Source organism: Gymnodraco acuticeps, unplaced genomic scaffold (genome assembly GCF_902827175.1).
Source record: "Gymnodraco acuticeps unplaced genomic scaffold, fGymAcu1.1, whole genome shotgun sequence".
Lineage (NCBI taxonomy): Eukaryota > Metazoa > Chordata > Actinopteri > Perciformes > Bathydraconidae > Gymnodraco > Gymnodraco acuticeps.
Genome location: NW_022991516.1, coordinates 2,675 through 16,399, shown reverse-complemented (window position 1 = coordinate 16,399; position 13,725 = coordinate 2,675). Strand labels below are relative to the sequence as shown.

Genomic DNA, 13,725 nt, shown 5'->3' with positions numbered 1-13,725 from the left:
GAATGAAAAACAAGTTTTGCTCATAATTAGAAACAAAAAAACAGTAGAACATTTAAAATACACAATATAAACATCTCAAAATAGCAGATACAACTGTGGAAGTTTAACAGAAGATATAAACTACAGTATCTGACATATAAAACACTATTGAAGGGCTCAATGACTGCTAACACTAAGTAAACGGGGGATATGTTTTACTTTTAGTGTGCAAGATTAAGAATGGCCTATCGAATTGGATATAACTGTGAAATGTACAGTCCAAATTGTTATTGTCGTACAAACACCGATGGGGTTTTTTAATGTCCTGGAAATGTGACACTGGGGAGGAGGAGAGACTTTAGAGACGCATGCATTCTCTGCAGCATTTAGCTTATTGTATTCAGAGGTGAGGTATACATACTTCATTACTGTACTTAAGTAGATTTTTCTGGTATCTTTTTTTTGTATACTTTGATTTTTACAGGATGAGTAGGGGAGGGGTATCATTTACTTACATTCAAGATTTCAACATGACGCCAACAAATACTTAAAGGTCTCATGTCACGGCCATTTCTACTGATCATGATTCCATTGTTGAGGTCTACTAGAATAGATTTACATTGTTCAATGTTCCAAACTCACATTGGTTTCTCACAGCATCTCTGTATAGTGCGTGTATTCACTCTCTGTCCTACACGGCTTGTTGGAGCTCCTGCCCCCCCCCCCCCTATGAGCCCACTGTGCTCTGATTGGTCAGCTCGCCCACTCTGCTCTGATGAGTCCACCACCGTTACAGCGGAACATCAGTGTTTATGTTTTACAATGGCGTTTGTTAGCAACCAGGAAATGACACCAGTAAGGACAGACAGATGAGAATGCTGCGTGGGGTCTGGGTGCCGTGTTGGGGGGACGTTGCGAGGCTCGCTGCTGTGAGGAGCGGACAGTGTGAGCTGGATTACTGGTGTGGTTTCCTGGTTGCTGCGTGGAGTCTGCGAGACAGCGAGACACAGCCTGAACTCAGCCTGAGCACCATGGACGTGGGAAGGGGGGGTGCTGAGGGGCTGCAGCACCCCCATCTGTGAGGCTCCACTGGCACCCGCACCCCCAAACGCGCAAACCTACAGTGTAAGCGCGCCACAGTTTCGCCGCTGAGAGAGTGTGTGTGTGTGAGGAGCTCCACGGATTCCATTTGGGTATGGTCACTGTACCCAGGAAGAAAAAGAGAAATGTCCAGCGAGGCGTTCTGGGGCAGCACAGACAGGTCTTCTCTGTGTTAGAGTTTTACTCGCTACAGGGTGTACTTTGAGGGTTTGTGACTCTGCAGACCGTTCACATGCAGAAAAACCTTCATAACAACAAGGAGATGGGTCAGAACCGGAAAAGCACGACATGGGACCTTTAAGTGACATAATACCAATTAATGGAAGAAATACAAAAAATGGTTTATGTCTTATTAGATTAGACTAGATTCAAGAACTATTGTCATTGCACAGAGGACAACGAAATACAGTTTGCATTCAACCAGCAAGAGCACAAGGTTTAAATAAACTCACATAACAGAACAATGCTGTAGTAATGTAAATAATGTATAAATATCTTTCTATAAGGTGCATGGTTTAGGCATATACTGTATAGTTACATGCAGATGAATTAAATAGTAAATACATCGTAAATGAGTAAGAAGGAGTGAAATGTCCGTTTTAAATATTATTATATATTATGTTGCATTGGAGGAGCCTGGGACCTTAGATTTACATTGCCATATCTACACTGTAACTACTGTGTATACGACAATAAAGCCTTTGAATTTGAGGAGTGGGTTGAGTAACTACAAATATTGACTCTGGGAGGGGGTGGAAAAATAAGAAATAAAAAAACATATGGATGAGAGGAATATGCTGTCCTCAGAGAGAGACGTCCAACAACAACACCCTCCACAACACCTCCAACAGCAGTGCAGGAACTATTGATCATTTTGTGACCCAAAGACATGTCCATTATTTCAGCATCCATTCACAGCTCTGTGTTCGCCGTGGAGACATCACACACACTTTTATTGCATTCAAATCGAATCACTTTGAGTTAAATATGTTTAAGGTAGTGTAATGTTTGAGAGAAATTTTTTAATCCCTTCAAATTAGATTTATTAGAATGAATAACGCAGCAGTTCTCAAACCTGAATAATGAAATGGATATTTAAGCATTTTATCTCTGGTTAATGTTTGGTTTAATTGAGTGTTCAATAAACTAAAGGAGGCTAATGTTGGGCTATAAAGGAACTACAGCACGGTCACATGACTTCACGTCACCACCGCTAAGCTAAAGGCGGCTAATGTTGGGCTATAAAGGAACTACAGCACGGTCACATGACTTCACGTCACCACCGCTAAGCTAAAGGAGGCTAATGTTGGGCTATAAAGGAACTACAGCACGGTCACATGACTTCCCGTCACCACCGCTAAGCTAAAGGAGGCTAATGTTGGGCTATAAAGGAACTACAGCACGGTCACATGACTTCACGTCACCACCGCTAAGCTAAAGGTGGCTAATGTTGGGCTATAAAGGAACTACAGCACGGTCACATGACTTCACGTCACCACCGCTAAGCTAAAGGTGGCTAATGTTGGGCTATAAAGGAACTACAGCACGGTCACATGACTTCACGTCACCACCGCTAAGCTAAAGGAGGCTAATGTTGGGCTATAAAGGAACTACAGCACGGTCACATGACTTCACGTCACCACTGCTAAACTAAAGGAGGCTAATGTTGGGCTATAAAGGAACTACAGCACGGTCACATGACTTCACGTCACCACCGCTAAGCTAAAGGAGGCTAATGTTGGGCTATAAAGGAACTACAGCACGGTCACATGACTTCACGTCACCACCGCTAAGCTAAAGGAGGCTAATGTGGGCTATAAAGGAACTAGAGCACGGTTACATGACTTCACGTCACCACTGCTAAACTAAAGGAGGCTAATGTTGGGCTATAAAGGAACTACAGCACGGTCACATGACTTCACGTCACCACTGCTAAACTAAAGGAGGCTAATGTTGGGCTATAAAGGAACTACAGCACGGTCACATGACTTCACGTCACCACCGCTAAGCTAAAGGAGGCTAATGTTGGGCTATAAAGGAACTACAGCACGGTCACATGACTTCACGTCACCACTGCTAAACTAAAGGAGGCTAATGTTGGGCTATAAAGGAACTACAGCACGGTCACATGACTTCACGTCACCACCGCTAAGCTAAAGGAGGCTAATGTTGGGCTATAAAGGAACTACAGCACGGTCACATGACTTCACGTCACCACCGCTAAGCTAAAGGCGGCTAATGTTGGGCTATAAAGGAACTACAGCACGGTCACATGACTTCACGTCACCACCGCTAAGCTAAAGGAGGCTAATGTTGGGCTATAAAAGAACTAGAACACGGTCACATGACTTCACTTTCAGACTTCAAAACTCCTTCAACAGGAAGTAAACAAACCCTTATTCGAGGCTTCTAACCAAAAAGCATTGACTTACAAACAAGGTAACAGAAATTGCTAAGATGCTGACTCATAAATAAACGTTTATGTATTCGGTGTATTTTGTATGTTTTTTTTGTCATTCTCGTGTTGTCAGGACATTCTGTAACAAGAGTCAGATTTCACACACGTGTGTTTCTGCCCTACATTTTTGCAGATAAACATATAATCAGTACTTTTTAAGTGGTTGTCACTTCCCCACCCTGACTGTTTAAATACACTTCTAGATGAAAACTCTCTCTCGTCCACTCACCCCGGTCGGTGTCGTACAGGAAGACGAACTTGTTCCAGTCGTAGTGGTCGAGCAGCGACAGCAGCGCCCCGCGGATCGAGGGTCTCAGCTGCAGCGTGAACTGACTCTCGCCCTCTGTGGGGAAGCTGGGCGTGATGAGGGAGATGTGCAGGGCGCTGCAGAACGACGTCAACGTGTGGACCGAGCGCTTATCATACAGGCCGAAGATGGCGAAGACACCGCGGGAGTACTGGGAGCAAACTGGGGAGGAAGGAGAAAGAACAGTTAATATATGAGAGGATAGTAGGGGACTTAATGGGCTATATTTAAAGATTGACATGAAATTAAAGTAGTAACGTTTGTGGATTAGAAACCAAAGACAATGGGCACCTGGGCCTTTCGTGGAACAAACATTAATTGATAACACGATAGTGGGGGTGTTATTTGGGTTATATTTAAAGATTGACATGAAATGAAAGCAGTGCGATGAAGGTAACGTTTGTGGGTTAGAAACCAAAAAGACTGCATTTAAGGCCTTCTGGAAGAAACAGAACAATACATGGAGGAATTAGAAGATTGTAGGGTTTTTATTGTTTAAGTTTGTGGATTGGAAGCCAAGAGCATGGGCTAATAGGGCCATATGTGCACTTAACGCTGCTCATATTTAAGTTATCATGTCTTCCGTGCAATATGAGGGGAATCGTGCAATTTCATTTATTATTTATTTATGTATTCCCTATCATGTCTATATAAGTCCCATTTCTTGTTTTTTATTGTCTTTAAAGATCTTATCTTGAAAAAGGCTTGAAAATATAACAATTTCTAAAAAAAGATATACTATTATTAAAAATCCGACACTGTGAGGAGGAGGAAACAGAAACATCAATGAATGAGACGATAGTGGGGGTGTTACAGTTTGTTTTGGTTGCTAACAAACTAAAATGTCACAAAAAGCACAATTATTTAAACTCAACGAGCAAAACCTCAGACACATTTTCAGCTCTGCAGCCAATTTGCAATTCAACTTTTTGCAAAACACTGCACACGGTTCTCTGAGTAAGACACAGAAATCTGACATAGTCACTTGTTTGCCATTTTTAAAACACTGCCATTAAAATACTGCACACAAGTTAACAAATCCACATGCCCGTAAACACCAGACTGCTTTATTGCTGATTCAGCGATCAGGATGTCAGCAGTAGAAAAGGCAAAGTGAAGAAAATGTTTTAGGAATTGAACAAAAACTTGAATTGGGTTATATTTAAAGATTCACATGAAAGTAAAGCAATGAAGGTCAAGTTTGTGGATTAGAAGCAAAGACTCCGTCTAAAAGAGACGGAGTATAAGCAGAAGAACACATGAAGGAATTAGAAGCTTGTAGCACCTGAGCACAGGATAAAGACACGCACACACGCGCGCACACACACACACGCACACACGCGCACGCACACACGCGCACGCACGCACGCACGCACGCACACACACACACACAAACACCCACACACACACACACACACAAACACCCACACACACAAACACCCACACACACACGCACGCACGCACGCACGCACACACACACACGCACACACACACACACACACACACACACACAAATAACAACCCATTATCCCTCTGATTACCACTTTACATCCGTTCAGGGGGAAACGCTGAATACGGTAAACACAGATCAAAACCAAACACTTCTTCTGAAGCTGCTTCCTCATTTACACAACAACAATAACAACAACAACAACAACAACGGCATTTCCTCACAGCGCTGTTTGTGCAGATATCCAGAGGACGTCTTGCATTAACTAAACACACCAAACAGTTTCATTGGTCAGACTTTGAATTCAACTTCTCATGTTTGTCCTGCTTAAGGACACTTGCTCATTATAGGAAGGGTTGGCACAAGAGGATAATTGGCCGGCACAACAACAGAGATAGGGAGATAATGAGCATCCTCTGCCAGCCGCCGGTAAGAAGAGGAGAATCAGAGCGACACAAGTGAAGCAGAGCTCAAGATGTTCCTGTTGTTGGAGGAAAATGGGAGGCTTCTCTGATGTGCAGCGAGAAAAACAAGGCAGAGAAAATACCTGCTTCCTCTTGTGTTCACAATTAAAGTACAACAAGGTGTCGGGAACTACAGTATCTGAGGTTTGCTGCAACATCACACGTACAGTTAGCTCCTTGTGTCTCTACTTTAAAGAGTCCTCTCCTGCTGATGTTCAGGTATATATCAGTATGTAGTGTATCTACTTTAAAGAGTCCTCTCCTGCTGATGTTCAGGTTTATATCAGTATGTAGTGTATCTACTTTAAAGAGTCCTCTCCTGCTGATGTTCAGGTTTATATCAGTATGTAGTGTATCTACTTTAAAGAGTCCTCTCCTGCTGATGTTCAGGTTTATATCAGTATGTAGTGTATCTACTTTAAAGAGTCCTCTCCTGCTGATGTTCAGGTGTATATCAGTATGTAGTGTCTCTACTTTAAAGAGTCCTCTCCTGCTGATGTTCAGGTGTATATCAGTATGTAGTGTCTCTACTTTAAAGAGTCCTCTCCTGCTGATGTTCAGGTTTATATCAGTATGTAGTGTATCTACTTTAAAGAGTCCTCTCCTGCTGATGTTCAGGTGTATATCAGTATGTAGTGTCTCTACTTTAAAGAGTCCTCTCCTGCTGATGTTCAGGTGTATATCAGTATGTAGTGTCTCTACTTTAAAGAGTCCTCTCCTGCTGATGTTCAGGTGTATATCAGTATGTAGTGTCTCTATTTTAAAGAGTCCTCTCCTGCTGATGTTCAGGTATATATCAACCTTCTGGATCCGCACCAGTCTGGTTTCAAGGCAGGTCACTCCACAGAAACTGCTCTCATTGCTGTCACTGAGGAACTGCACACTGCCAAAGCAGCATCCCTCTCCTCTGTCATCATCCTATTGGACCTGTCTGCCGCATTCGACACGGTGAATCATCAGATCCTCCTTCGCACTCTCCAAGAACTTGGAGTTTCTGGCTCTGCACTTTCCCTCCTCACCTCATACCTCAAAGACCGTACCTACAGGGTGACTTGGAGAGGGTCTGAGTCCGACCCTTGTCAATTAACTACAGGGGTCCCTCAGGGCTCTGTTCTTGGTCCCCTCCTCTTCTCCCTGTACACAAACTCGCTCGGATCAGTCATTAGCCCGCATGGTTTTTCTTACCACTGCTACGCTGACGACACCCAATTAATTCTGTCCTTTCCCCGCTCAGAGACCCAGGTCGTCGCACGCATCTCTGCTTGTCTAGCTGACATCTCTCAGTGGATGTCTGCTCACCACCTCAAGCTCAACCTTGACAAGACTGAGCTGCTCTTCCTCCCGGGAAAAGATTGTCCCACTCTTGACCTAACAATCAATATCGGCACCTCTATTGTTTCCTCGACTCAGACTGCAAGGAATCTGGGTGTGACCCTAGATAACAACCTGTCCTTCACTGCAAACATCGCTGCTACAACCCGTTGCTGCAGATACACGCTTTACAACATCAGGAAGATACGTCCCCAGCTGACTCAGAAAGCGACTCAGGTTCTGGTCCAGGCTCTCGTCATCTCACGCCTAGACTACTGCAACTCTCTCCTGGCTGGTCTACCTGCATGTGCCATCCGACCTCTGCAGCTCATCCAGAATGCAGCGGCTCGTCTGGTCTTCAACCTTCCTAAATGTTCCCACACTACTCCGCTCCTCCGCTCCCTTCACTGGCTTCCGGTAACTGCTAGAATCCACTTCAAGACACTGGTACTTGCTTACCATGCTGCGAATGGATCTGGCCCTTCCTACATCCAGGACATGGTTAAACCGTACACCCCAGCGCGTGCACTACGCTCTGCATCAGCCAAACGACTCGCTGCGCCCTCGCTGCGAAGGGGACCCAAGTTCCCATCAGCAAAAACACGTGGGTTTGCTGTCCTGGCTCCAAAATGGTGGAATGAGCTCCCCATTGACATCAGGACAGCAGATAGCTTGCACACCTTCCAGCGCAGACTGAAAACTCATCTCTTTCGACTCCACTTCGAGCGATAGAACTATTAACAAAGCACTTTTATACTAATAAAGGACTGGCTTATCTAAAGCCAGTTGAGTAGCACTTGAAATGTTTGGCTCTATGAAGCCTGATGTACTTTATGATTCTGTTTTCTTCAAGCTTGTGTTTTGTTGGTCGAACGCACTTATTGTAAGTCGCTTTGGATAAAAGCGTCAGCTAAATGCAATGTAATGTAATATATCAGTATGTAGTGTCTCTACTTTAAAGAGTCCTCTCCTGCTGATATTCAGGTGTGTATATCAGTATGTAGTGTCTCTACTGGGTCATGTCTCCATGCTTAAATGTTCAAAAAGCTTTGTTTAGTTTCTTACGGTAATTAACAGAAAACATCTGTTTGCTGGAGCACAAAGAAATAATGCAGACAGCAGATACGGACAAACCTGCTCCCTGAAGACCAGTGACTTACATTTACTCTGAGGGTGTGTGTGTGTGTGTGTGTGTGTGTGTGTGTGTGTGTGTGTGTGTGCGTGTGTGTGTTAAAGAGAGAGCAACCACTCAAGCAAGAAGGAGTCCAGAGGTTGGAAAATATACACAGTCCACTGATGTCCCCCCAAGGGACATTAACAAACACACACACACACACACTCACGCACACACACACACTCACACACACACACACACACACACACACACGCACACACTGAATCTTTATATGTCAATGCACCCCCTTTCTAGATTGCTTTTATGCAGAAATAAAAACGAGGAATATAGTGCCATTTGTCATTTTCATTTCTTCCTTCAGTGCTTTTTTTACACAGTTTGATCTATATTATTGATCATTACATTGTAAATATAATATTTTAATTTAAATATTTGGTAACACTTTATATTAAGGTACACAAATTAACCATCAACTAGTTGTTAATTAGCATGCATATTAGCAGTATAATGGCTCTTTATTAGTCATTATACAACACTTATTAATGCCGTATTCTACATGACCATATTCTACAAGTAATAAGCCATTAGTTGAGAGTTTTTCCTCAATAACCCTCTAATTAGTGCTTATTTATTGCAAGTAAGGAAGTTGTTGTCCATGAGTTTTGGTCTTAATATGCGCTGCTTAATATGGGTGTAATAAGGCAGTAGTAGCACAAGAATAGTAATTCTCCCATAATAACACTTAACAAATATAATCTATTCTTATGGAACAAGACATGAAACTATAAGTGTTAATTGTGTCTAAATAACTCAAAATTAGGTATTTATATCTTATAATATGTTTTGGGGTATTGACAGTTCAGCTACCAATAGCAAGGTGATATTGACCTGTATGTTTCATATTTGCACATTTATATTTTTGTAAAATGTGTACTGAAGGTTAGACCCGGGTACAGGAAGTAGGAGAACGTGAACTACACTGCCACTAATTTTCCCTTTGCAACCTGAAGAGTAAAAGGGTCAAGTCCGTCAGAAAGCAATGACTGTAAGTGTAAGTGTGAGCCTTACACTTACACTGTAAGGATTAGTAACATGTATTGTGTTTATGTGATGACATGTGGAGATGTTTAAACTCAATGAGAAAATGCGTTAGCATTCGCGCTAGCGTTAGCATACACGGTAGCGTTAGCATACATGCTAGCGTTAGCCATACTAGCCTGTATACATGCTTATTGTACAGCTAGCATTAGCTATGTTTACCTTGTTTACACTAAGCGGTCCTAATGTGTTCATTTGTGTATGTTACACTTGCATGTATGAGATCATTAAGTGCCTTGTAACTTCTTTTTTTATAGTTTCACTCCGTTTGAATGTCAGTGGACTGCAAATAAGTCAATAAAGGAGCATGGCTGCTCATTCCCTGGCTCTCAAAAGAGTTTGGCTGGCTGTTTAATCTATGTTCACACTGAGACAACACAGAGAGAGAACAGTACACCTATTGTGTAAGAACATACAAGCAGGTCACACAGTATGATCACAAATACATAAACTCTGTTAAAAATAAGTTTTTATTAAAAAGCACAGGCTGCATATATGTTCTCAGCCTTGGAGAAACTTGACATGTTTTGGTACATGTATGTGTCTGAACCTCTCTTTAGTGGTTCATTAATAAAAACAGATATTTCAACGTGTGCCTACTTTGTTCATGTACTGTTGAGGTTCATTTCAGTAGTTGTGTGCTATGTATTTACAAAGTGTGAAGAGGAGGCAACTTTAGAATAGGGAACCTGTTCAGGTCAATTAGAGTCAAACTAATAGCTTATTGGTTATGAACAAGACTTCACTTTAGAATAGGGAACATATTTTAGATAGAAATGCCTAATTAGAGTCAAACTACTAGCTTATTGGTTATGAACAAGACTTCACTTTAGAATAGGGAACATATTTTAGATAGAAATGCCTAATTAGAGTCAAACTACTAGCTTATTGGTTATGAACAAGACTTCACTTTAGAATAGGGAACATATTTTAGATAGAAATACCTAATTAGAGTCAAACTACTAGCTTAATGGTTATGAACAAGACTTCACTTTAGAATAGGGAACATATTTTAGATAGAAATGCCCAATTAGAGTCAAACTACTAGCTTATTGGTTATGAACAAGACTTCACTTTAGAATAGGGAACATATTTTAGATAGAAATACCTAATTAGAGTCAAACTACTAGCTTAATGGTTATGAACAAGACTTCACTTTAGAATAGGGAACATATTTTAGATAGAAATACCTAATTAGAGTCAAACTACTAGCTTATTGGTTATGAACAAGACTTCACTTTAGAATAGGGAACATATTTTAGATAGAAATACCTAATTAGAGTCAAACTACTAGCTTAATGGTTATGAACAAGACTTCACTTTAGAATAGGGAACATATTTTAGATAGAAATACCTAATTAGAGTCAAACTACTAGCTTATTGGTTATGAACAAGACTTCACTTTAAAATAGGGAACGTGTTCTTAGATATAAATAGCTAATTTTGAGTTGTTTAGACTTAATTAACACTTGTAGTTTCATGTCTTGTTCCATAAGAATAGATTATATTTGTTAAGTGTTATTATGGGATAATTACTATTCTTGTGGTACTACTGCCTTATTAGGCCCATATTGGGCAGCGCATATTAAGACCAAAACTCATGTACAATAAGTTCCTTACTTGCAACAAATAAGCACTAATTAGAGGGTTATTGAGGAAAAACTCTCAACTAATGGCTTATTACTTGTAGAATATGGTCATGTAGAATAAGGCATTAATAAGTGTTTTATAATGACTAATAAAGAGCCAATATACTGCTAATATGCATGTTAATTAACAACTAGTTGATGGTTAATTTGTGTACCTTAATATAAAGTGTTACCAAATATTTTTGCTAAAACGTGTATAGATGTTGTGTATTTTCTTGTGTTTGACAACCAATAGGACATAAATCGTGGTTCTAAGATGTGTCCTGGCCCAGTAGGTGTATGTGCACTTTTTATTTCAAAAGAAAGAGTGGGATTGTTATTTTTTTATCTTTCTGGTGTTGTCAGGATATTTAACAAATCAATATGCATGTGAGGAAATCTGACACTTTGGATCAAACTCTGTCTCCCCCTGCTGCGTCTGATTCTCATTACTGCCCGTTTCAAACCACTAGGGTTTGTGGACTGCATCTGAATCATTTTGGAATATTATATTTATTATACCAGTGGATAATCATGCATTCATGTGTTTTTATCATTTAAATTCTGCAGCTACTAAATGTGGAATTAACTTTGAATACTTTTTATACAGCCAGGTATCCTAATCCATAAACATAATGCATTTACTTTGTGTATTAAAGATGACATATAATGCTGATGATTATATTAGAATAGTGGTTATACTTTAAAGAGTCCTCTCCTGCTGATGTTCAGGTGTATATCAGTGTGTAGAGTCTCTACTTTAAAGAGTCCTCTCCTGCTGATGTTCAGGTGTATATCAGTATGTAGTGTCTCTACTTTAAAGAGTCCTCTCCTGCTGATGTTCAGGTGTATATCAGTATGTAGTGTCTCTACTTTAAAGAGTGCTCTCCTGCTGATGTTCAGGTGTATATCAGTATGTAGTGTTTCTACTTTAAAGAGTCCTCTCCTGCTGATGTTCAGGTGTATATCAGTATGTAGAGTCTCTACTTTAAAGAGTCCTCTCCTGCTGATGTTCAGGTGTATATCAGTATGTAGTGTCTCTACATTAAAGAGTCCTCTCCTGCTGATGTTCAGGTGTATATCAGTATGTAGTGTCTCTACTTTAAAGAGTCCTCTCCTGCTGATGTTCAGGTGTATATCAGTATGTAGTGTCTTTACTTTAAAGAGTCCTCTCTTGCTGATGTTCAGGTATATATCAGTATGTAGTGTCTCTACTTTAAAGAGTCCTCTCCTACTGATGTTCAGGTGTATATCAGTATGTAGTGTCTCTACTTTAAAGAGTCCTCTCCTGCTGATGTTCAGGTGTATATCAGTATGTAGTGTCCTCTACTTAAAGAGTCCTCTCCTGCTGATGTTCAGGTGTATATCAGTATGTAGTGTCTCTACTTTAAAGAGTCCTCTCCTGCTGATGTTCAGGTGTCAGTATGTAGTGTCTCTACTTTAAAGAGTCCTCTCCTGCTGATGTTCAGGTGTATATCAGTATGTAGTGTCTCTACTTTAAAGAGTCCTCTCCTGCTGATGTTCAGGTGTATCAGTATGTAGTGTTTCTACTTTAAAGAGTTCTCTCCTGCTGATGTTCAGGTGTATATCAGTATGTAGTGTCTCTACTTTAAAGAGTCCTCTCCTGCTGATGTTCAGGTGTATATCAGTATGTAGTGTCTCTACTTTAAAGAGTCCGCTCCTGCTGATGTTCAGGTGTATATCAGTATGTAGTGTCTCTACTTTAAAGAGTCCTCTCCTGCTGATGTTCAGGTGTATATCAGTATGTAGTGTCTCTACTTTAAAGAGTCCTCTCCTGCTGATGTTCAGGTGTATATCAGTATGTAGTGTCTCTACTTTAAAGAGTCCTCTCCTGCTGATGTTCAGGTGTATATCAGTATGTAGTGTCTCTACTTTAAAGAGTCCTCTCCTGCTGATGTTCAGGTGTATATCAGTATGTAGTGTCTCTACTTTAAAGAGTCCTCTCCTGCTGATGTTCAGGTGTATATCAGTATGTAGTGTCTCTACTTTAAAGAGTCCTCTCCTGCTGATGTTCAGGTGTATATCAGTATGTAGTGTCTCTACATGTCTCCATGCTTTAATGTTCAAAAAGCTCTTTATTGTTCTCATACTGTCTGTGCTGCAGCACCTCTTTTCACCCTCTGTCTGAAACCAGAGCCCAGTCTGCTCCGATTGGTTAGCTGCTGGCTCTGTTGTGATTGGTCAACAGCTTAGAGATGTCCCACCCCTTAGCCCAGTGGTTCTCAAAGTGGGGGGCATGACAGGAGGAAAAATGGTTATTAAAAAATAAATAAAAACCATATTTTGAAAAATTATTGATTGAAGATAATATGATACAGCACTATTACGTCTGGGTCTCTGTGTTTCATTAAAGCTCGGCTCTGTGTGTGTGTGGAACAAGCCATTTTGTGTGCGTGCGCGAGCGAGAGAGAGAGCGCACCGGTTCCGGAGATCGTTGTTGTTAGCCTCTCGTGCTAGCGAGCTACGCTAACGGATATAAGGAGTTTTTTCAACAACAAAGTGGAGGAGAGTCCTCTCCTGTCAGACTGAGAGACTCAGTGAGCTAAATGACTCTCTCAGTGTTATCTCTGTGGGTCTCAAACGTTTTGGTCACCATTAATGTAAACAATTATTTCCGAGGCACACGTTTATATGATCATTATAGTTATAAGAGAATAAATGAAAAACAGCTATGAAATACTATATGACATTCAAAAAAGAATAAAGTTTAAAAGGGGAGTGATTTGTAAAATATCCATAAAGAAAAAGTGTACAGTTCTGTTTCATATGGGTG

General features: G+C 40.9%; 1 protein-coding gene across 1 annotated transcript in view; it reads right to left on the bottom strand.

Moving 5' to 3' along the window:
* LOC117533365 (glutamate receptor 4-like) overlaps positions 1-5,470 on the bottom strand; it is a gene marked incomplete in the record, with an annotated part of 102,187 nt that extends 96,717 nt beyond the window's left edge. The window contains 2 exon segments of the mRNA XM_034197060.1: positions 3,768-4,007; positions 5,395-5,470. Of these exon segments, the coding sequence (XP_034052951.1) occupies positions 3,768-4,007; positions 5,395-5,470 (316 nt within the window).
* Between the last annotated feature and the right edge of the window lie 8,255 nt (positions 5,471-13,725).